This window comes from Rhinolophus sinicus, linkage group LG10 (assembly GCF_036562045.2).
Source record: "Rhinolophus sinicus isolate RSC01 linkage group LG10, ASM3656204v1, whole genome shotgun sequence".
In the NCBI taxonomy this organism is placed as follows: Eukaryota; Metazoa; Chordata; class Mammalia; order Chiroptera; family Rhinolophidae; genus Rhinolophus; species Rhinolophus sinicus.
Window position 1 is genome coordinate 60,590,020 of NC_133759.1, and position 26,564 is coordinate 60,616,583.

The 26,564-nt window shown below is 37.8% G+C and overlaps 1 protein-coding gene across 1 annotated transcript in view; it reads right to left on the reverse strand.

Moving 5' to 3' along the window:
* Positions 1 to 26,564, reverse strand: part of SUCLG2 (succinate-CoA ligase GDP-forming subunit beta) — a 253,425-nt gene that overhangs the window by 13,028 nt on the left and 213,833 nt on the right. Inside the window, exon 10 of the mRNA XM_019757202.2 lies at positions 10,049 to 10,169. Within this exon, the coding sequence (XP_019612761.2) occupies positions 10,049 to 10,169 (121 nt within the window). The remainder of the gene's footprint in view (positions 1 to 10,048; positions 10,170 to 26,564) is intronic.

Below are 26,564 nucleotides of genomic sequence, written 5' to 3' on the forward strand. Positions count from 1 at the left end.
CGAGAATCAAACAAGGAAAAGAGATGCGCCCTGACAGAGAACATCTGACCTCTCCTCCAGGAGCCATGTTTCCAATGACAGAAGCAACAGGGCTGGAGGGAAGGGAAAGATGGGCTCAGAGAGGCTGGGGGTGGAGCAAAGACTGAGAAAGGAAGAGAAGATGAAAACTCTGTGAGCTGGGAAATGTGCAGAGGCCAGGGGACACGAACAGACAGAGAGCCAGACGCCTGGCCAGCAGGGCATCTGCACTCACCCGGCCCAGGATCATACCCCGGCTAAGCCAGGCCCCTTATTTTCTGTTGACTTTGGGTGTAAGCAGCAGACCTAGGGCTCCAACACTCTGAATGAAAACTTTTTCAAGCTAGTCAGCCAGAGCCATCTGGCAAGGTTTTGATGGAAAACTGACTCCTTCTCTGGTCTCACACCCTAGCATAACTGAATGGATGGCAGCCACATTTATGGACATGGCTAAGAGCTGTCGCTGTGTCTTAACACTTTCATACTTGAGATTTCTTTTCCCCTTTTGCAGACCAAAGTATCACGTATCAATTTTACTGTGTCCATGTTAATGAAGACACTTGCGTTGCATTCCTGTGGCTATGGCTCTAATTTGTCAGTATTTCAGAGGGCAAAGATGAGGAAGTGTCCACAGAGAAGAGGTGTTGGTCCCTTGGTCAAGAAAGCCAAGAAACAGAATACAACGTTTGTGACTTAGAGACGTTTACACTGTCAACAACTTTAGAGAGAATTTAGGGAACATTAGAGAGATTGGTAAGGATAAGAAGGGGGACAAGAAGAGACTCTTGCTTCTGAAGATACTTGGTAAAAGAGAATCGAAATGTTTATGTTGCTGAAACAAACCTCCTGGTATTGGGTAGAAAAATCAAATTGAGAAGATTTGGCTAAGAGATCCAATCTACAAATTATCTTGGCTCATTATTATTTCTTTGTGAGCTTAACTTGTAATCATAATGAGCACCTGAGAGAAAAGCGAATTCCTCTTTAGGCATATCTGACACATAGAAGATTACTGCAGATTAAAATGAGACAATGACAAGGAAAAATGAATTCTGAAAAAGAGAAGTTCTCCGATCTACAACTATAAAACCGCCCACAAGATCCAAAGCTTTGTCTAAAACACATTCACACGTTGAACACACAAAGCTGTCAATAAATGTCTGTGCATTTCTCAATAGTATTAGGGGTTGAGGTGAATTAACCATCAAGGTAATTTTTGTATACATTTCCAAAAGAAAGAAAAAAAATCCCAACTCATTCCAGATTGTTTGTTCTTTATTCGTAACAGTAACAACTGTCTACAAAAGCTAAGCTCCCCACCAAAATGTGGTTGTTCGATTTACCCAGGAGTCTTTTAAATAAAAATAATCCTGTGTCTCAGCTGGTGAGCTCTATTCTGATAAGGCAAGTAAATACATGTAATTATAAAGTTACCATTTTCAAAGAGGAGAGTAATCCTTTCCTTATCTACTGGTAAAACAGCCTGTAATTATTAGACAGCTGAGAACAAAGATTTGTCCACAAAATCCCACTAAATCAAGCCTGATTTGATTAAAACTTTCCTCATCAGGACATTCCTAATACACTATTTGTGGCAACAGTCTGTAAAGTGTGGGCCACAAATTGGTGAGACTTATGGCAAGGATGCCTGGTTTTCCAAATGGCCACACAACAATGAAGAGAGGCTACCTTCTTTATTTAAGACATATATACTACTAGTAAAACATTATCTGATACCAAAAACCTGGTAAGGATAACACACACAAAAAAGAAAATTACAGACCAATATCTCTGATGAACACAGATGCAAAAATCCTAAACAAAATTCTAGCAAATTGAATATAACAATGCATAAAAAGATTATACATCATGATCAAGTGGGGTTCACCCCAAAGGGCACAAGGATGGGTCAACATATGCAAATCGATCAATGTGATACACCACATAAAATAAAGGACAAAAGTCATATGATTATATCAACAGATGAAGAAAAAGCATTTGACAAGATACAACATCCATTTATGATTAAAACACTTAATAAAATGGGTATAGAAGGAAAATACCTTAACATAATGAAGGCCATACATGACAAACCCTCAGCTAATATGTTAATTAATGGTGAAAAACTGAACCTTTTGCTTTATGTTCAGGAACACGACAGGGCTGTCCCCTATCACCACTGTTATTCAACATAGTATTGGAAGTCCTTGCCAGAGCAACCAGGCAAGAGAAAGAAATAAAAGGCATCCAAATTGGGAATGAAGAAGTTCAGTTGTCACTCTTTGCAGATGACATGATTCTTTATACAGAAAACCCTAAAGACTCTACCAAAAAGCTATTAGAAACAATCAACGAATACAATAAAATTGCTGGCTACAAAATCAATATACAAAAATCCATTGCTTTCCTATATACTAACAATGAAATTTCAGAAAAAGAAATGAAAAAAAAATTCCTTTTGCAATTGCAACAAAAAGAATAAAATACCTAGGAATAAACTTAACCAAGGATGTGAAAGACCTATACACTGAAAACTATAAGACATTTTTAAAAGAAATTGAAGAAGACACAAAGAAATGGAAAGACATTCCATGTTCATGGATTGGAAGAATCAACATAGTTAAAATTGCCATATTACCCAAAGCAATATACAGATTTAATGCAATTTCCATCAAAATCCCAATGGCATTTTTTAAAGAAATAGAACCAAAAAATCATCAGATTTGTATGGAATCACAAAAGACCCCAAATAGCCCAAAGCAATCCTGAGAAAAAAGAACAAGGCTGGAGGTATCACACTCCCTGATTTCAGCTTGTACTACACAGCAATAATAATCAAAACAGCTTGGTATTGGCAGAAAAACAGACATACAGATCAATGGAATAGAATTGAAAACCCAGAAATAAAACCACATAAATATGGACAGATAGGAAGCCAAAAACACACAATGGAAGAAAGAAATCCTCTTCAATACATGGTCCTGGGAAACTTTAAAAAGCCATGTGCAAAAGAATGAAACTAGACTGACACCATATACCAAAATTAACTCAAAATAGATAAAAAACCTAAATGGTAAGAACTGAAACAATAAACTGCATAGAAGAAAGCAGAGGTATTAAACTTATGGACCTTGGGTTCAAACAGGATTTTATGAATTTGACCTCAAAGGCAAGGGAAGTAAAAGCTAAATTAAGTAAATGGGACTATATCAAACTAAAAAGCTTCTGCACAGCAAAAGGAACCATTGACAAAATAGAGGCAACAAACCCAATGGGAGAAGATATTTGCAAACAATGCTTCCGATAAGGGGCTAATATACAAAATATATAAGGAACTCATACAACTCAACAAGAAAAAGACAAACAATCCAATTAAAAAATGGGCAGAGGACATGAACAGAATCTTCTTCCAAGAAGACATACAAACGGCCAATAGATATATGAAAAAATGCTCACTAGCTATTAGGGAAATGCAAATCAAAACCACAATGAGCTATCACTTGTTAGAATGGCTATCATTAACAAGACAAATAATAACCAGTCTGTGGAGAAAAAGGAGGCCTCATATACTGTTGGTAGGAATGTAAATTGGTACAGCTGCTATGGAAAACAGTATGGAGGTTCCTCAACAAATTAAAAAATAGAATTACCATATGACTCAGCAATCTGTCTCTTGGGTATCTACCCCCAAAATTTGAAAACATTTACCTGTACAGATATATGTAGTCTGATATTCATTGCAGCATTATTTATGGTGGCCAAGACATGGAAACAACCAAAGTACCCTTCGATAGATGAATGGATAAAGAAGATGCGGTAAATATACACAATGGAATACTATTCTGCCATAAGAAAAGATGAAATAGTGCCATTTGCAACAACATGGATGGATCTTGAGATTATTATGCTAAGCGAAATAAATCATATAGAAAAAGTTGAGAACCATATGATTTCACTGATTTGTGGGATATAAAACTGAAAGCAACAAAGGAACAAGACAAACAAAGAAACAAAAACTCATAGACACAGACAATAGTTTAGTGGTTACCAGAGGGTGAGGGGTCAGGGGGTTGGTTGAAGAGGGCAAAGGGGCTCAAATATATGGTGATGGAAAGAGAACTGACTCTGGGTGGCGAGCACACAATGTGATATATGGATGATGTATTATAGAATTGTATACTTAAAACCTATTTAATTTTACTGACCATTGTCACCCAATGAATTTAATTAAAAAACAGATGATCAGGCTTTGAAATGTCTGTTATTTTGGTCATTAAAAAATCTCACATTTGTTTAGACTATATATATAGCCTAATATGGCATTTTTTAAAGAAATAGAACAAAAAATCGTCAGATTTGTATGGAATCACAAAAGACCCCAAATAGCCCAAAGCAATCCTGAGAAAAAAGAACAAGGCTGGAGGTATCACACTCCCTGACTTCAGCTTGTAATACAGAGCAACAATAATCAAAACAGCTTGGTATTGGCAGAAAAACAGACATACAGACCAATGGAATAGAATTGAGAACCCAGAAATAAACCCACATAAATATGGACAGATAATTTTCAACAAAGAAGCCAAAAACATACAATGGAAGAAAGAAATCCTGTGTCAGAATATCTGAAACTTAGAAAGCAGTCAACAAATGTTAGCAATACTAACTATTTATTATTGCAATTCAGACTCTAGTAAAAATTTTCTAGCACCCTTAGTTTTTATGTGTCAGTCAGCTTTATCCTGAATGTTGGGGTGATAGACACCTTTCTCACCTCACTTTCAATAGCGAGACAATGATGTGTATTCTGGAAATGGAAACCAATTTTAATATTAAAATGATTAAAGACCATGGAGAAATTCATCAGCTAAGACAGAAAGTATAGTGCTATGTGAAGTTAATAGAAACTACCACTAGAATTGTCCAAAATGTTCCTGCCCCTTTGTCTTTCTCTGTCATCAAAGGCAATGGAGAATGGCTCTGTTTAGAAAAACAGAAGGAAGCAAATCATACTCTAAGGTTGGATAAAATATAACTGAATGCAGAGAGATTTGTGGGAGGAGCAGAATTTATGTTCCAACCCAGAGGAAAGCAAATGAAAAATTTAGAGTGAGTACAAGAGAAATTCCTCAAAGGCCCCTGTAGTTAGCAACTGTTTTTCCCATTGGAAGCATTAAGAACCAGATTGTCTGTGACAGGAGATTTTTGGTTTTGGTTGGCTTCTTACTTTAACTGAGCGGTACTGCAGGGCAACAATTTCCAATGCAGCAAGTCCTGAGCGTGGCTTACCGGGGGACTTCAAATTGGGGGTGACATGCACTTGTCTATCATAACTCTCCTTGGATCATCCCCTGTATTCCCATATCTCTACCTCCACATGCATTCCATCTGATATTACAGCTTCACCTCAAACTAAGGATGACTGTACCCTAATACTCTCCCATTCTCTCTGTATAGTCCCCACTTCTGACTTTCCCACATCCATCAACTATGACATCCTTCTCCTGCCCATTAGATTTAAAACCCTAGCACCCTCCTTTTCTCACAACTACTCTTTTCTGCTCTGGCTTCTACTCCACTGTTACTTCTTATATGACAGTCCTGCCCGGGTTTTAGATCTAATGTCATAGACTCTGGCTAATAACTTGAGTTTCCCACTCTGTTCTTTCAGCCACAGTGTGTTGCTGCAGTCATTGCTCTCTCCAGGACAACCTTCTGGTCTACGCAGATCCTGTGTTTGTCCATCACTGCTAGGATCCCAGTACCGACTCCAAGTTTGAAACCACATTCCCTCCTTCTTTCTTTCCATGATTCAAATCTTACTTATTTCCATTTTTAACTTAGAAATTCTCCTTTTATAATATTTCTTTGCTAACTCACATCTGTAAATGCACTATAACTAGAGTAGTCAATACTGAGTAAGCTTAAAAGAGGGGTATGCTGATGACAGTGGGCACTACAAAAGGCGCTCAGCTTGAGGGATAAAAGCTTCCTGGCAGTCCACGTTCCCTTAGCATTAAGAGCACAGGCCTGGTTTTCTTTAGTTCCTTTTACAGGGCCTTTATAGGTAACACTATCTCCAGTTTTCTACAATTTGTTATCTATGATTAGTGCCAAGAGTAGAGCTGGAGCAGAATTCTTCCTCTTTTTCTTGTTTATTATGTAGGACCAACACAATTTGGGGATAGGTCGTAACCTTGGTTACATAACCTTGGGGCTGCTGGTTTCCCGGAAATTGCATATCGGTATTAGTGAGGGTCCTTGGTACAACTATGCTGAGTGCGAAAGCTGTATCTATCTAAGGACATTTATTACACAAGATGCTCATTCCCACAAAAGGATGAAAAGAATACCAGCTAGTACTCCAGAAATGTCAAAAGTGCTCCTGCTTTTCCTCTCTTGATAAAGGTCTTAGGTGCTTATTATAGGATAGGGGCTATTATGGTGAGAGTAGTGGCAAAGAACATCACCATGGATAAATTTAGCCTACATAAATCTGGGGGACAGTATCCTTTTTGGGCTCATCTACAGCCATCACATTCAATTCCCCACAATATAGTGGACATTGTGAGCTATCAATATTTCTGAAGATTCCACAAGTCACGCTGGTGGCTCTCTGGGAAGCCCCGATGGCCATTGCTACTAAGATAGAAGCAGATTCTAGTAGGGCAAACACTTCTTAACAATTTACATATATATTATCTTGCATTGTTAAATTTTCTTTCTTTCTTTTTGTTTTATTTCCCAAGTTCTCCAGTACTGGGGATCATTTCTTACATTTCTATACATCCTCTTTAATACCTGAAGCTCAATAACCTGCACATAGTATTTACCATATTAATTAGCTAATTAAAACCCACAGGCATATACGCTGGAAGTGCATTAATGGAAAAGATGCAAATCTGATTGCCTAACAAACTTAGAAATTTCAAAGCTTCTTCCTAGTAGCTCATATAGACCTCTGATACAGTCATTGATGATTAGTACGGAAGATAATCTTGGATGTGGTATTTTGCATATTTCAGCATGTTTATCATCCAGATACCTATTATAGGGATATGTTAAATGAGAGGGATCATTTAATACTTCTGGAACACTAAACACAGTGTGAACAGAAGAGAAGTTCTCCTTTTAATCTTTTGGGAAAAAATAAAAGTGGGATAACTTTCTTTTCTAGGAATGTACTAAAAGCTAGTAATTATGGATAGTAATTATGGACCTCTGCTGACAACACAGGTACAGGGAGGATCAGAGGACAGAATGAGTGCACGACAGCATGCACTAATCTAGTAATTTCCAAGTGACAGATACTAATAGGATTTGCTTATGGAGACCTGCTCGCTTTGAAGAACACAAAAGAGCTGACTTTTAGAATCTGAGGGTCACCGGTCACTTAGACCTTGAAAACAGTTTGATATCAACATTTTAATCAGAATAATACTTACACTGATGAACCCATTACCTCCTTGATCAATTTTGTTTTCATTGCTGCCTTGCCAATCATTTTAATTTTTTATAAATTATTCTTTTGGAATCAACTATGGTATGTTGCATTTACATTTTTTAAAAAAGATTTTAATTCATTCAGATGTTTTAATGTCCATACTAAACTTTGCCAACTTCTACTTTTTTTTTAATGTGACTTCACTGATATGTGGTATATAAAACTGATAACAACAAAAGAACAAGACAAACAAATGAAGAAATAAAAACTCATAGACATAGACAATAGTTTAGGGGTTACCAGAGAGTAAAGGGGTCGGGGGGGTTCTAGAAGAGGGTAAACGTGATCAAATATATGGTGATGGAAGGAGAACTGACTCTGGGTGGTGAACACACAATGTGAGATATAGATAATATATTGCAGAATTGTACACTTGAAATCTATGTAACTTTACTAACAATCGTCACCCCAGTAAACTTTAATTAAAACAAAAACAAAAAACTTCTACTAGTTTCATTTTTCTTTTGCTATCATTATTTCTATCAAGTCCATAGGGTCCTGATCTAAGTTTGTGAGATAGTCTTAGTGAGAGAAGAAAGAGACATGAAGAAAGAAGCAAACAGAGAAAAACAGGCTGCAGCTGTTGTGGAGTCTTGACCCCAAAGGACAGGAATACATAGCAGGGACAAAATATCTCTGGACTTTATCTTCAGAAGAATGTCTTTAGGGAATTAAGGCACCAGCATGGAACTTGGAGAAACTGAGCTGTCCCAAGAATGATGCTGTAGAAATCTACTCAAGGGGGCTGCTTGATCATTGTAATCTGAATTTTTTAATGATGTCGATAGGCCTGTTGCGTAGCTCTTATATTAAAGTGTCTGTTTCTGCTTCTTTATTACAGGGGTTCTCAAAGTGTGGTCCACACAACCCTGGGGGATGTCCCTGATGTGAAAAACTATTTTTGTTGTAACAAGTAAATAATATTAAAAAAATAATAATACTCTATTGGCACTTACACTGATGAAACAAAAGTAATGGTGGATAAAGCTACTGGCATGTTACTATGGAATCAAAGCGGTGGCATCAAACTGTACTTGTGGTGATTGTATTTTTCACTACCACACACTTGCAATAAAAATGTTGCCACTTTCAAGTAAAAATGTCCTTAATGAACAGATAAAATATATTAGTTTTATAAAATCTCAACCCTTAAATACAGGTCTTTCTAATACTCTGTGTGATCAAATGGTGAGTATACAGAAGGCTGCACACTGGACTACGGAGGTCGTTCTGAGGAAAAACATCTGTGCAGTTGTTTGAGCAGCAAGCTAAACCACCCACTTTTCCACTGAATATTGTTTTTTCTTGGAAGAATGAAGAACACACATACGGTTATTCAGACTTAGTGATTTGGCAGAAATTTTCTCGAAAATAAGTGAAATGAGTCTGTCACTTTAAGGAAAACAACTGACTGTTTTGTGGCTGATGATAAAGTCTGTATTTTTATGTGAAAATTGGAATTCTGGAAAACTTGCATCTACCATCTTGATAGCTTCCCAGTACTGGGAAGCTTCTTTGATGAGAATGGTGTGATATTAATAAATGTGAATTTTTTGATACTGTATGGTGAAAGTGTCAACCTTTGGAACATCTGCATAACCCAAAATTTTCCATATGATCAATGCATGATATTACAAATCATACATACATGAAATCCATTTAATGTGCAAGACAAACCGATGGATTTTAATGTAACAGTATGAAAAGTTCACTGAAATAGTTTCAGATTCCACATAAAACTAATCTTTAATAAAGAAACTATTACTTATAGACTTTAATGCAGTACCCAGGAAGACTATTCAAAATTATACGAAATTATTATTAAAAACTCTTCCCTTTTCCAAATACATAGCTCTATTTGAGGCCAGATTTTCTTCATATACTTCAACTAAAATAACATATCGCAACAGATAAAATGAAGAAGCAAATATTAAGCTACATATTAAAGAAACTTCAAAAATGTTAAATAACTGGTATTCTTTTTAAAATTTTAAGATAGCTATTTTCATAAAATTTATAGAACATATACTTATATATAAAAAATATAAAAATTTATTATGAAAAATATTTTAAAAGTTCCAAGTAGTTACTCCTCTTACCAAATTAATTATTACATTAATCAATAAATATAGACAGATATAACCTTTTGTGGTCCACAATTTTAACAAGTAAAGGAGAGCTGAGACCAAAAGATTTTGAGAACCATTACTTTCCCATGATGAATAATTATTGGAGCAGCATTTCTGAGTGTTTCTACCAAAATACTAATCTCCTGAAATGATTCATACTAAAAGGGACCCCACTGGAATAAGTTTGGAACATTTGGAGACTCATAGTATATCTATTTTTGGAGAGTTGCCATGTATATTAGCCTGTTACATGCTAATAGACAGAACTACTGCTGTACTGCACTTACTTCATCGTATTTAATCCAGTGTTTCCTTATGTGTTCGCAGGAAGTTCGTGAGTGCAGAACACTCTAGATCTTGAAGAAGGGGGACTAGACCTGTGGAGTCTGCCTTAACTTACCTTCAAGCCGGACCACCAGGGGCACCTTAAGTTCCAGCTCCCGGCAGGCTTTGGTGATCCCATTGGCAATGATGGCACAGTTGACGATGCCTCCAAAAATATTGACGAGGATGGCTTCTACCTGAAATCAAAAACAGGAAGGTGCCCATCAAAAATGCTGACAGACAACATTCTCAAAACTCACTGGCTAAAAAATAGTTTTAGCCGGTTATGTTCTGTGTGTGTGTGTGTGTGTGTGTGTTTTAACACAGAACATAAAATATAAAACAAAAGACCTAAAAAATATAAAGAAAGTTACAATTTAGTACTGAGTCAATAAATATCAACATATAACATTATCATATTAACCCATATTATCCCATCAGTCACTTCTCTGACCTCGAAATGAATTCAGTCACCACTCATTATATACTGTCTTCCATGTTTTCTTAAATGGCTGTCTGGAACTGTTCTTTTATGAGTAGTGTTATTTAAAATTTCATGCACTAATGTCTTTTCTCCTCATGGTTTATACTTAAATTGATCTGCCATGGGCCTCATGGAATATTTCAAAACTAGAAACTTATTAATTATTTGTTGTCTTGTGTTAATAGACAAAGGCAGAAATAATTCCATGCTTTCTTAATACCACTGTGATATGCTAGAGGTATATTCTCAAAAGTCAGAGATAGCTTCATTATCTTAGAATACAAGCTTTTTGATTAAAAAAAATAGACCCCCCCAAAAAAAGAGATACAAGATCATATCACAAATAAGCATGTAAGGAAAGTCAAACCACAGAATGGAATCTTTCAGAAATGTAAATTTAAACCCATCATGTTAACCTGTTTGTGCATATTCCATATTCAAAGGCATATGGGGGGAAAAAAACTGTACTTGCCCTGACTTGATAAATAGGTATAAGAAAATCCTGTATAATTAACATGAAGAACAAGATAATGAAGAGAATTCATTACCTAGATTAATTGATAATACCCAGAGAAAACGGCTATTCATCAAGCTGGAGGCATCAAAATTCCAACAATGGAATCACAATTAAATTATGCTACAATAATTGCAAAGCATATATGTGTGTGCTGCACTCCATTTTTAAATCCTGTTATTTCAATAGGCTAAATTAACTACATAAAGCATATGAGAAAAGAACACCTTACATTTGTTCAGCACTTAACTGTTTCGTTTTAGAAAGTGCCATTATACGAACCCTTATTTTTAATTTTGATTCCTGCCAGAACGTTATTCAGAAAGTAAAGGGAGGGTTAGCCCTCTGTAGCTGGGAAAGCCATTTAAAGAATTCACACTATGTGTCCCAAGGTCACATAGCTAACATGCAGCAGTGGTGAAGCTCAAAGTCAGCTCTCCAGTAGCCTATCGATTCTTCATTCACACCAGCCGCTAGAGCTGGGACCTTGGCCACAGTATATACCTTGTTTCAAACACAGTTTCCTCATTTGTAAAATGGGAATAACAGTACCTAGTGCATGAGGTTGTTGAAAGGACTAAATGACATACTACATGTGGAATGCCTGTAACATACTTAATGGATATTTATACGTGTATTTCTTTCTTTTAATTCCCATCCTCCCACCCACTCCCTTTTGGCAACCATTAGCTTGTTCTTTGTATCTATGGGTCTGTTTCTGTTTTGTTCATTCATTTTTTATTTTTTTTTTAAGATTCCACATATAAGTGAAACCATATGGTATTTGTCCTGCTGTCTGACTTATTTCACTTAGCATAATACCCTCTAGGTCTATCTATGTTGTCTAAATGGCAAGATTTCATTCTTTTTATTGCCGAATCTATCTATCTATCTATCTATCTATCTATCTATCTATCTATCTATCTATCTATCTATCTATCTATAATATATAGATATATACACACACACAATATACACACACAATATACACACAATACACACACGCACACACTACATCTTCTTTATCCATTCATCTACTGATGAACATCTAGGTTGCTCCCATATCTTGGTTATTGTAAATAATGCTGCAAAGAACACAGGGGTGCATATATCTTTTTGAATCAATGTTTTTGTTTTCTTTGGATAAATACCCAGAAGTGTCATTGCTGGGTCATATGGCAGCTCTGTTTTTAATTTTTTGAAGAATCTCCATACCGTTTTCCATAGTGGCTGCACTATACATGCATTTATTTCAACAAGCAATGATGAGAGTGAGCAGGTTCCCTAGATAGCAAGGAAGAATTAAGAAAGCCTCTTTCGGTAGACTGTAGCTATGTTGAATTCTAATGTAATAGAAACAGAAACTTACTTAATTTCAATAAAAGGTAACATCTTAAGAACAAAATAAATGAGCAATATTTTTCAAACCAATTAGCGATTGAGGTTATTCCCAAAAAAGAAATCTCCCATGACCATTGGCAGCAGGCTGACACGTAAGCAGAAGCTCGCTTTCTAACAACAGCTTTCAAACACTATTAGCATTCAGGCTGGGGGTAGCGGTAGTTTCCAAATAGCTGTGGGATGGAGAAGAACTTGCCAGAACAAAGAAAGAAAAAACACTCAAGGGCAATACTGATTCCATGGGGTCCAAGAGTGAAACTCAGGAACCAGGAATGGCCGAGGCTCACTCAGGTTTCTGTAGAAGAACTAGGCTACCCAGTGAAGCACACATGGGCACATGTACACCTCCACCATGTTCCAAGCTGCACGGTATTTCAGGTGGATTTCAGATGTCAATATCTTCTCATTGACATTGTCCTGTCTCATCAACTTAGAGTGAATTACTCTGTTCAGTTCATCTACAACAGTATGACCAATCTACAGAGAACTGACGCCAAACACAACAAACTTACATGAATTCATCTATGTAGGCAGGAGAGGGGGGCAAGGAGACTGGGTGTCCATGGCTCTGATTCAATCTGCTTGCTCAGTGGGTCCTGGAAGGAGTGTCAGATATGAGCTGCAGATCTGGTGTTGCCTCAGACGGTATCAGTTCCCATGAGTCCATTCATTATATGTCAACATCTCATTGTGTTTAACAAGTATCTGATATTCTAAACAGATACTCTTCATATGACAACTTCCAGCTAAAGGTGAGCCCACTACTTCAGCTGGTGCTGAGCCCAAGGAAAAGCTGTCTTTGCCAACAATGGAGGAATAACTGGCTTTGTTAGACGTGCTGAGACATGGATTGCTCTGCATGTGGTTTCTTCACCTCTCACCCTGCACTCTCATGCCCGAGAGGAACACCTCTGTGCAGGGCAGCTGTGCGCTCCTCTACAACAGGACAGCATGATTCCCTATCAGCAGCACAATCCACAACACAGCGTAATCATCTAATAAATACTGCTTTCAGGAGTGAATGAATTAAATGAATTGCAATAGACACTTAATGGCCAGCACACTAGTACCGGGCATAGAATTAAGTGCTTGGAATAAGGCCATGAATAATGTATCATCACTGTCCTCAAGGAATTCAAAGACTAGTTTAAAAGCCAGACCAGGAAGCTGGCAATTACCATGCTGGGTGTGTAGATGTCTCAGAACTAAGACCAGGGCAGAGCCAGTGATACAGCCTGATGAGACGAGAGGCTTTTTGAAGAGGTGATGCTACAGGAGACGAAAAGAAGGAAAGAACAGAACTCAGTAGAGGGGAGCAGCCAGATTGAAGGCAGAGCTGTCACCCAACTTGGTTCATTCAGGACCTACAGGCTGAACGAGAGGTAACTGAGAAGCTGCAGGTGAGGCGGAGATTGGCAGATGCCAGAGGCCAGGGATGGGGACTTGGTTCTTTTTGCTTATTCCTTCATTTTCCAGAGCTGAGCGAAGGCAGCTCTTAAAAGCAGCCTCCTTTAGGGGATAGGAATGGAGTGATAGGAGAGGGAGAGCAGGACAGAGAGAAGAGTGAGTGCATGAGTGAACATGAGAAATATATCATGTGAGAGCAGTGGGAGTGAAAGAGTGAGAGAGAGTGAGAGAGCAAGAAAAAAAGCAGTAAGAGAGGGAGCATGGTGAAGGAGGTGCAAGGGGGAAGCGAGGGCGAGGGAGGAGAAGTGCAAGAGAGAGAGAAGCAGTGAGAAACAGAGAGGAGAAGGAGGGTATGGGATACTACTAAAGCACTTAGGGTGTTTTCACGAAGCGCAACAAGAAACGGGCACACAGGCGGCTTAGCTCAGGGAACCAGGATTGCTCAGGAAACGGCGTACCACAGAGCACCGAGAGGACAATCACCCCGGGGTGGTGGGGAACCCCACCCCACCAGAGATGGTGCCATTCCATTGCACTATAAAGTAATTTGCTGCAGTCACGCACTTTAATGGAAATCTGATTTAAGGTCGCACGCTGGGCCAATTTCTGTAATTAACTACTGGAATCTGCGATCTCAAACTGAGAATGAAATGAAGACAGTATGAAAATGAAAGCACACTGACATCATCATTATTATTTGGCATTTATAAAGCATGCCAAATCCTCAATGTGTGCCTCAACATGCTCATTCATTATTACCACCACTAATTGCGGCTCCGTGATAATACCAACTGCAACTTTTAGTAGTCTGCTTTTTTTTTCCTTGCCAAGTGTATGTTAAAAAAAGTCAGTGCTAGGTCTATTTAAGTACCCAGAGACTCTCCCAGAAGATTCCTGACTGCTTTCAGAAGCTTTTCCAAATTCTCGGGTGAGAATTACAGGGGTTGTTATTTACTGTTTCAAAAGTAAAGATCACCTGGCGAGGCAGTCAAGGTGCCAGATACACTGCGCACAGCCCTGGACCCCCGACCGCTGTTGCCCAGCCAGGTCCGTGGCAGCTGTTGGCAGCTGTGCAGGTAGTCAGGCAGTCCAAGCACACGGTTTTCAAATGTCTCTGTGTGTTTAGCTTTGCAAAATACACTCTGGCTGCAGATTTTAGTTCACAATTACAAGCGAAAAACGAACTCCAAAAGAAGAAAAGCAACAGCCTTTGATATTTATCAAGCTCCTCTCAACTGCAAATAAGCAAACAAACCGATAAAATCAGAACTAAGACCTATTTTGGGGAACATAATCCTTTGGAGTATCTGATGAACATCAGGGAACCCCAGTCAGATAAATTCACACACAGAACAGTCTTTTTGGACAATTTTAGGTAAGTTCCATGACTAAACTATTCCTATAGGATTTGGCCACAAAAGTAATGGCAAAGGGTGACACTTAGCATATGCATATAGGACATGGTATTGAGTTGCAGAGAAATTGCAACCATTTATGAAATTTTGTTTGAATGTGTGCTTTTCTAGGAAAAGTGACGGTCATCTTTAAGAATATAAGTATTAATAATAATAATCACAAATATAACTCTGGCTAATGTGTACTAGGCATTTAGCAGGTGATAGGCAGTATTCTAATTATTTCACATGTATTAACGTGTTTAACACATAAGTAGTATTATCCCCACTTCACAGATAAGGAAACTGAGGGAAGATCTGGAGAAATACTAGGGCTACGGTTTTATCTACTGTCAAATGTCTTTCAGACACAATATGTACTCTGCTTAGTATTTTCTCATTCATTTCCACAGCTGATTATGCCACAAACATGTGAGGTAGATATTACCTATCCCAACTTAGATGAGAAAACTGAGGCTCAGGGAGGTTAAAAACAACTTACATCAAATCATGCAACCAGTCTATTGGCAGGATCAAAAATTCACTTCTTTCACTTCAACATTATCCAGACTCCTTTTAATGAAATGGAAATATTGCCAGATTGCTCAATAAAAAGTCAGTCACTTACTCAAAACATATTCTTGAGAGACTAATCTGTACTAGGCACTCTTTTAACCATTGAGTATGGTAAATAGCTAAGCTGGCAAGAACATTTTCTAAGAAACAGGCAAAGATGTTCTATATCTAAAATTATAAACTGTGATAGTATTTATGAAAGGGAGGGAAACACTGGGGATTCTCATCTCATAGGACGGGACCCATGTTACCCCTCGGTGGGCAGAGAGGGCCTTTTGTAGGTGGTGGCATTTAGGCCGAGACCTCAGGACAGTCAGGAAGGGGCTGGCAGATTAATAGAAAAACAAAGAGTAAGGATCTCAAGACAAGAGAACACCATGGGCAAAGGTCAAGGGGCAGAAAAGAACTCGGTGCATTTGGGAAACTGAATAGAGCCCAGAGTATCAAGTGCCCGGAGCTTGAGAAGTGGAATGGTGGCAAATAAGACAACCACACCAGTCTTATGCAGGTTAATTCTCATCATGTCCTGAGAATGAGTTTGCGAAGTCTTTGGTTTCAAGACACCTACCAAGGCTTCAAGGCAGCCAGGAAGGGAATGATATTTATTTAGCATCCACAACGTACTTACATTAAGTTTGTAAGATAGGTTTGATGACCTCCATTTTATGGACAGACTGAGGCTCAAAGAGTTTAGTGTTTCAGAGTTATTAAGTAGTGAGAGTTGAAACCAAGGTCTGTTTCACCATATCACATGCAGAGCCATCTGGAACAATTAGGCAATATTGGGGGTGCCACTGACATACTCCAGGGGTTGGCAAACTCTCTCTGTGAAGGGCTAGTCCGTAAATATTTTAAGCTTTATGGGCCAGTCTTTGTCACAACTACTCAACTCTACTGTTGTGGCATGAAAACAGTCATGGACAATAGGTAAATGAATAAGTGTAGTTTTGTTCCAATAAAACTTATTTATAAGAGCAATCGGTGGGCCAGATTTGGCTCATAGGTCATAATTTGCCAGCCCCTGACAAACAAAGGATTTGGTTTATGCTGACTCGTAAATTCAGTGCAAACACCACTCCTCCTCCTTTGCATCATTTGATATTTCTTTGATAGCACTTTTCAGATCTTAAGTTCTTCTCCTCTGTTGAACCATTTTCTTGCCATTTTTGACAAAATTAAGGTACCCAGGCTGTAGTGATGGTTGATCAAATAAATATGTGTGTGCCAACTTTAGTATCATTCCATTGAACAAAACCTGTACCTTTACAAGTTCATAAAATAACCTGAATATCTTCAGTTTATTCTCTTTCTCTCCCTGACACTGGCTGTAAGAGAACAAATAGAAAGACTTCAGCAATAAGCCAGCCATTTTGCAACAGTTATTGAAAATGGTTGACTATTGTACGGCATTTAAAACATATTGTAGCATATACATTAAGCACAGTAAATGCAACTATTGGGTTTGTCTCTGCTTATTCCAATTCAGCATGTTAATTTAGTCCCCGTGTAGTGGGTATTGCTGATACAAATCTAGCAAGCATGTTTATATTAGGCAAGATAAATACTTTTTTTAAATGACAAGTTATTTTAATTCTGAATGTTGTTGTTCTTGTTTAAGCATCTGTTTTTGTGGAACTGTTTTTCTTTTTTGCTGTTGTTTTTGTTTTCCTGCTGAATTCTAATCATGTCTTCTAGTCCACTGGCAGCCAACGAAGGAAAATAAATGGTGAAGAAAATTAGATGCAGCTTGGATAATTGATGCTTGTATGCCTGGCTTTAATAAAAATACTCTGCTAAATTAGAGGGGAGTCCAAATGGATTCAGTCAATAAGGACGTGATTCAGGTGAGGAATTCAATCTTGGGCTTTGTTGTAATCTTACAAATAAGATGACATATCAGTTCAGTGGAGACCCCATGTGCCTTCTGCTGAAATCTGGGTGAGCTACTCTAGTGTGCTTTTCTACCTTCGGTTTGTTCTTGAAGTATGAAATTATTTTCTTTTGTATAAATCATTAGGAGCCTCAGGTTAAAGCAAATGATGTACCCCCCAAATATAATAGCTACAAATAGTAGAAAAATATTATTTCTTGAACAATACCCTCCCACTCTGCCCCTTTAATCTCTTCCAAAGGAAAAAAAACACTTTCAGTGAGTTCATAATCAAGCCTAAAAATCTCAACATCAAAAGGAAGTATCTTAAACCTCACCCTTAACACCAAACAACATTTTGGCCTTTTTAATTGCTCAAGCAAGATAAGCCCAAACATTTTATTCCAGCTTTGCCAAACTGATGGCATGGAAAGGACATCTGATGGGTGAACAATATTTGGATGGAAAATCAAGTTTCCATTAAGCTTGACCTCTGAGAGGGTGAACCAAGTAAAATGTATACAATTTGTCCTTGACCTGTGTATTCTCTCTTCCTGATTTCTTCACTTTACTTATACCCTGCTGTTAAGGAGCTGGTGTATTGGGTGGTTAGGTGGCACAGCTATCTCCTCCTCACCAGAATAAGTAAAATGGTATGGAGGATTAACATGTATTGAGTGTTAATTTTCCTAGGTGCTAGGAATTATGTACTACAACTTTCCCTGGCAAGTAAACTGAGACTCAAAGAGCTTAAATAACATTGTTCAAGAGCACAGAGCTACAGGTAGTAAGCAATGGAGCCAGGATTTGAACCAAGTCAGTCCTACTAAAAGTCCAGGCTCTTTCTACTCCCTCTCGCTTTCTCTCTATAACCAAACAGTGACTTTTATGATTAGTCCAGAGTCCCAGCTCTATTTTGGTCCTATTTCCTAGCTTCAGGGGCACACTCCTGAGTCCTATATTCTGGTGCCCAAGTATTTCTTGCTTTCAAATCTCACTGCTCAATTAAAATGGATCAGAAGTGAGATATCTTTTATAATTCTGTGGGCAGGTGGGTTTTGGTTCTTCACAATCCTGTGTTTCCTATTTACTGATAAAAGAGTTGTCCAGAATTTGTGGTTTGCAATCCCTACTTAGATGGGACTATCGGTGATGATGGTTTAAGAGTGGGTCCTGGCCTTCAAAACCTAGAGTCTGTCCTGAATTGTGATAGATGTCCCTACAAGACCCCTCTCTGCAGACTGGTAAGCCCCCTTTCCCCTTTCTGACATGCTGAAATTTATCCCTTTGCCACGGTTATTATTTCTAATTAAGATAAGTAAAATTCGAATGGAGAATTATGCCATGAGACATCATTGTTGGTACAGATTTTAAATATCAGGCGATGGAATGGCCACTGGAAGGTATGTAACTGTGTGACTGGCTCTTGGAGTGCTGTGCCGAGAACAATGATTCACGTCCTGGTTCAGTGGGAGAGATCTGTGACTTATGAATAATGCCTATCGTGGCAGGAGACAAAAAGTCAAATCAAATGTATTATATATTTGTCTCCTTAATTTTGGAGTTCCATAACGTACATTTTGATAATTAGAACTGAAAGATTTAGTCTGTCAATGTTGCCTCTCCTTTAATGTTTTTTTACAAAGAACATATCACACAGGAAGGAAACCCAATTCACATCAGGCATAATCACTACAATCTCATTAATTATATATGCATAAGTATATGAAAAAGAAAAACACTGAATATTGACTTTCAGCATTAGATAGGAGCAAGTCACCTTCCAATTATGAATAGTGGTTTATTTTAACAGGGTTAAAAATTCTATGAACACTGCACCATAGAAATTATAAAGCCAAACTTCCTCCTAAGATGGGTGCCTGTTTCTTTCAGTCAAAGCTTTCTAAAGTGTGTTTTATGGAACAGTCGTACTATGTAAAGCTTCATGAAAAAAATCATCTGGTCAAATAGTATGGATTCTAGCTTATGGAAGCATTAGTGTTCTAACTTATAACCCCCATTTTTAGTCATTTCTGCAAAAGACTCAAAGTGTTGCAAGTTTGATCTCTAGAGGCCTGGCAAGAAAGGTGTCCAAGAGCTGGTGTATTGGGTGTTAGGTGGCACAGGGGTCTGGGGTCCTTCCTCCTCAAAGATGCCAATCATTTCACTATTTGGATCATATTTATAAATATCTGCACAACTGGAAGGATTTCATAATCAAGAACAACAACTGTGAATGCCTCATCCAGCTCAACGGGGGGCACAGATGCCTCCCCAGCAAACCCAGTGGCTTATGTCAGTTATTAACAGGATTTTTGGGAGAGGCGAAAATCTGAAGATGGAAATATTGGCTGGCATTGTAAGCAGGAATAGGAGAGAAGCAGTTAAAAAGACTGAAGAACACAGAGAACAGCACAGACTTGTTTTTTATGTTTTACAGAGACATTTTCCATATCCTTCTGAACTGAGAATCAGAACCATTGCCAGAATTACAAAAAACACTTGGACATTTAAAAAGGCAAATACAGATACTTTTTGGGTGCTGTGTTTTTAAAATAGTTCTTACAAAAACTGTGTTATTTGCCCAAAGAGCCATTCGAAGCTAAAAGAATTAAAAAACCAAAAAAAAACCCCCCAAAAATGGACATTTGGATCTTACCATTTCACCAGGAAGCAGCAAAAAGCTTTTTTTAAAAAAGGCATACAATTTTCACTTAAGAAATGAGCCATTAAAATTGACTATTAAGAAATATTTGGGCAACAAAATTGCCTTCCCAGCTTAACAGATACTGGTTTCAAGGCAGGATACTCATTATTCATAATGCAACGTCTATTTTATTTGTAATGGGAGCTACTTTGGTACAGATTATTTATTGATACATTCTTTCTAAGCAGTATTTTGTCTAATCATCTCAGACTTATGTCATCTTGATGAATGTGCATATGTATACTCCATCACCATTAGTTGGGGAGTTAATATAGAGAGCTCCCATAAAATTGGCAACTTGGTGAAGGACCCACTTATTAATTTATAAACTGGATATCCATCCGTCACTGATTGCAACATTATAGTCTCCACAGGGCAACTATTCCTACAGGAAAGGAACAGCCTTTATCATGACTGACATCAATTAAAAAAAAATTAGCTAAGCAGACAGAGCCAAAACTTAGGACCATACAGATTCCCACTTCACACCATAGAGAAATGAAGATAAATTTAGTTAATAGCAAAACCCACTGTTTCTGTAAATAACAAGTGTAATGTAAGATGAAGGTGGCATATACTGATCCTGTGATGCTTCATACATCTGTTCAAATAAACCTATTTGATCATTTCGTTTTCTGGAAAAACAAAAGGTTGACAAAGATTCATATCCAAACTCCTAAAGGATAAATATCTGACTGGGAAAGGTAAAAATAGAAGCTCCCAGCTAAGATCTCAATAAGTTATAAGCTATTTATTATATAAACTAAATTTTTTATTAAAATAGTTTTAAGTAAAATAATTAAAAAACACATACGTTTCTTCTCATAACAGATCTCACAAGTATATTTATGAAAATCAGTTTAGTGTCAAATTTATTTGTAAAAACGAACTTCCAATTTATTCCCCAAAATTCCATTCTTTACTCATCCCAGAGAAATGACCTCCAACCCCAAACCTCACATCCAGAATCCTAAATTCCAAAACTGTCATTGAAGATCATATTCTTTAGCTTCAAAATTTTAAATTCAGGTAAATAAATCATAAACCAAAAAATTTAAAAAACCCTCCAGAAATGTTACCCATAAAACATGTGTTATTATAAAAATCAACATCCCATTTGAGTTAGGGCTCCTCTCAAATGCCTGGGCACGACTGGTGCCTGGTAATATTTAACAGCAGGAGGAGAATATCTATAGAATTTATCTGGCATCTACTAGCAGCAGCAGCATCAGATGTCACTATCACAAAACAAACAAACAAACAAAAATCCTCAGATATAGACAATATTCCAAAATTACTGATATCACTGTCTGACCTTGTTGTAATCTGTTGTGAAGAAGTCTGATCTATTTATTTAGCTGTTCGGCAAATGTCAGAATACCATGTCTGGAGCGAATTAAAAGCTACATTGGCAAAACACTCCCCACAGCCTACTAGTAATGCAATTGAACCAAAGTCTTTCCACTCAGAGTCTAAATCATTGATTGGCCACACGCTCTCTCACCCATGGTTAGCCTTTTGTGGATCCTTGCAGAGTTCTCAAGCTGTTAAGACTCCTTTTTACAAAAGGATTCCAAAATATTCTATCCCCTGAGGGACACAGTCAAGAGACAGTCAAAAGGATGTCATTTGGGACCTATCTGCGCTGTAGATCATCTGTGTGCCTCATCAGGAAAGGAACAGCCTGTATTTATGACTGATATAAATTTGAGAAAGGATTATCTAAGCTGACAGAGCCAAAATTTAGGACCATACAGATTCACAGCAGAGAAATAAAGATACATTTTGTTAATAGCAAAACCCACCGTTCCTGTCCCACCACTTTCCACCTCACTCCTCTTGGTCCTACGCTAGGGGCTGCATCGATGAGCTCCTTTCCCGTCTGGCATGAGGGAAGCCTTGGAAGGAGGAGTGGGACGTCAGGGTGTGGATATTCCTCCAGGTGCCTCAGCAATGTTGTCTTGAGTGGATCTGTCCCTCCACAAAAGGTCTCTGATCATCTCAAGAAAGACTTCATTATAGACTATTATTCTGGTCAAGTACCTTCTCTTTTCCTTTTGGTTTAGGGACGTGAAAGCTCCCAAGCTGCTAGCCTCAGATTCCTGTAACTTTCTCTTACAGTTCCTGAGCGTCTACCACACTCTCATTATCAATCTCATTGGAAAGAAAGTCTCCTCCATACACTGTGACTGATGGGCTATAAGTGAGTGAGTTGTCACTTCCTGGTGAAACTGATAACAACATCCTCTTTTGATCAACCTAGCTTGAATTTGGAAAAAATTTATTCATTTGAGAGTTGAACCTTCTAGAGCTAGAAAGTTAATTTTTTTTCTTTTTAATTTTCCCCTCTCTACAACATATCTATGATCATGAGTTACACAATAAAAGTAAAAAAATATATATATCTGAACACTCAGCTCAAGTCATTTAATGAGTGTTATCAAACACTTCTTTCCTTGTTTTCTGGGGGGAAGATAGCTAACACCTAAGAATCTGAAATTACTGCTCATTAACTGTGTGGATCTATACCTAAAGTAAAGTCAGGAAAAGGAAAACAAGCCAAATGCTTTATTATCTTAGGTCCTGTCCATTATAAATGATAAATGATAGCTTGTCAGGTGAAAACAAGCTTCTCAGCACTGAAATGGCTTCATTTGGTTTATTAGCTGCAAATGAAATCTAAGGAAGACCCGTCTAGAAGGTGACGTGCAATCCTTATTTTCAGCATAATGAAAGATAGACTCAATAAGTCTGAATTCCCATGGTACCCTCCCAGGCTGTCTAAAGGAGGAACACAAATAACATGGAGACAAACCAGAAAAGATGATTAATAAGCAAAAATGCAAGCCCACAGCCTTGGACGAAAGATGATGTTAACTTCTATGAAACTCCAATGACCCAGGTGCAAGCAGTGGCCTCACATTTATCTCCAAAGTCACATTATTCTTTTTTATCAAGCAAATAAACTGTGTCGTTGAACTGTTAATAGTGAGCCATAAAATATACCCCAGGAGAATATGTACAGGGTGGCTTAAAAGCCAAGGAAAAAACATAAGGAAGGAAACAGAAGTTCTCAAATTACAAAACATCCACATAAGATTTCTGGAAAGTGAGTAACACCTGGTAAGGCCATGTACACATACCACCTGAATCCATGATTTAGGTATTTGTTTTACTGATGTGTTAACACTTCCTTTTCTCTCCCTTTCACCTGTAATTATCCTTTGTTCTCTGAAACATCTGGATAAAAGTCTCTTTCCAGAAGCCCTCCTCACCCATCTCTCATGTCTGTCTGCATGGGTTTATTTCATGAATGTGTATTTTCCTATGTGCTGGAAGGATCTAAAAGGTTGTCCTGAATCTATTTAATTCCTGTTCATTCATGTCCTACCAAAGCAGAAGTTCCTTGGATTGACAGATACATATTTATTAATATCCTCAAGTGCCTACTTTTGATTTATTTTAAGTTATTATGTCCATGTTTTTAATCCAGAAACCTGGGACAGTCTTTTGAGTTGCTCCAGACTAGCTAAGATCATCTTCCATTTCTTCTTTGCCCTGACTCGGTTGATACCTCCCGTAATATGTCCATTCCCACCACACAGTGTGATATGTAATGTTTCCTTTCACTCAAGGTCATCTAGCTACACTCCAAAGTTCTCATCATCTAGCCAGGAGGACTGTAATCAGTGTCCACACAGGTTTGAAGATAAGAATCCCAGACCAGTTTCCTGCTGTAGTTCCAAATGGCTGCCTTTATAGATGGATAGGGGTACCTTGAAGGTGGAAGTACTTCTCACAGGAGATTATACTGACTAACTAAGCTGCAGAGTGCTGGTCTTTAATCGGAGAGAGGGTGTGCAAACTCAGTATCATCAAGAGCCAGGCATGTCAGTAAATTTGAGTAAAGAGGGTCTGGATTAATACAACAGAAAATACTTTGACATCCTGGAAAAGATATGTCTTTTCTAAAAATGGTGTAGCTATATAACCCGTCCAGTTGTTGCCATGGGAATGTAAGCCTAGTGTGCCCAGACCTTTTTATTTTTTAAAAGCTGGAAATCTGCATTTTGAAAACCACTGAGCATACCAGTCAAACAGTCTTTGAGAGCTGCACCTGTCCTCAGCGCGTTCCCACTATAGCTGCCTCACTAACCAGACGTTCCAAACCAATACACTTCTTCCCTGCTTCTGATTTCCGTCCCCTCCCAAAGAATTTTAAAATCTCTGCATGTAGTGAAATATTTTGGTACAAAACTGTTGTGTGTGTGAATGAAGGGATGTAGAGAAAGGCTATGAAGGAAGAAAAAAAAATTAAGCAAGTTTGAAGAGGAGACACAACAGGGTTTTTAGGCTAAAGAAGAGGGGAATAAAAAGTTACAGAGCATGAATCCACATACGGTGACAATAATGCTAACGCTACAAGTAGTTGCTAGCACTTTACTGATCACTTTCTAGATGCCAGGTGCTTCTCTGAGTATTTTATATGTGTTAATTCACTTATCTCTCACTACAACCCCGTGAGGAAAGCAATGCTGTCCCTATTCTACAGGCAGCAGAGATGCTAGGTGGCTTTCCAATGTCATACCTTTGCAGAGATCCTAGGCCGGCTGCCGAGAAGCTGCCACACTGCCGGGCCTGCACTCCTTCAGCCCCATACCCTTAGTCAGCCCACTGCAGTGGCTGGGCTCCAGGCTTTGGCATAGCCTGAAATACCTTTTTTACACATAGAAGTCTAACACGAAGAGACAAGTCCTCCCATTCAGATTATCTTTCATGGTGGTTTTAAAACATGCCCTCATATGTTATTCCCTCCAACATTAAGCAGAGGTTACTTTTCCTCCTCTTGAGTTGGGCTCGACTTCGTGATTCGCTTTGAGTGAACCGGATATGATGAAAGTAGCCATGGGTAACATCTGAGAGCAAGTTAGAAAAGGCACTGGGGCTTCTTCCTCTGCTCTGTCACTCAGTCTCGGGAAAGCCATCTGGCATGTCAGAGGGACACTCAAGGGTTCTATCTACCAAAGAACTGAAGCCTCCTGCTAACGCCATGTGAGTCAGCTATCTTGGGAGTGAGCCAATCCATCAAGGCTTCAGATGATAGTAAAACTTGGCTCACTTCTCAATTGCAACCTCACCAGAGACCTTGGGGCAGACCCACCCTATAAATAAAACCTAGGTGTCATTTATTAAATAATTAGAGGTTCAATTGGCTCATTGGCCATCAAGATTAGCATTCATAAGGGTTTAAGTACGTAGTTTGAATAAGAATATGATGAAATTGAGTTCTTTCAATTGGATCTATTTAACACTTGAATTCATGGCAGATCACCAAATATACATGGATATAATTTTACTATTTACTGACTGTATATTAGAATTAAGACTATATCCATTTGTCATATTAACATATACTAAACTCCAAATACTAGGAAGTGACATGGACTTATATTTTGTAATAAGATGATTTTCTTAAATTTTGTATGTGGAAATATTCCACTATGATGATGGTACTTTGGAACATGTCAGCTATTTTTTTGCTTTATGAATATAAGAAAATTTGATCTCACATTAATATTTTATTTCTCTGAAAAGAGTATTTAGGTTGTTTTCTAAAATGATCTGTTACATATGCCTTAAGTACATGTGTTAAATGAGAAGTACTGTGGCATCGATATCACAGTTTCATCTTTAAAAATTCTAGGAAAAATATAAATTTATTAAATACATTGATAAGTATGGGACTTTCCACATAATATTGAATCAATTTCATGATGAAATTTACTTCAAACCCAACAACTCTGATTGTGCTGCTTAATGTAGATTCTTAAAAATGATTAAAATATGTGGTATAGTGTTATAATAAGTGAGTAGGCAAGATCAATATGAAACATAATTGTGACAGGTATCCACTAGAGGCCAGTGTAATTCAGCAAGGACGAGGAATTTATAATCAATCCCTGTGGAAAAACTCACATTTTTTTCTTCCACTTAAAAGTGGAGCTCTTGTGAACTGGAGGGAAAAAAATGATGAAGAAAGCTTTTCTGATTCTCTGAAGAGGAAGTTTCAAAGAATAAGAAAGATGAGTTAAGAAAGGATGAGTCATGAAAAATAGGGGCAAAGAGAATTCTTGTCTCCAGAAAAATAAATAGTACTACCATATACATTTTCAACACACTTGGTTTAATTGTAAGCTTCTCCATAAATATTTGATTTGGCAATAATTTCATTTTCAGGA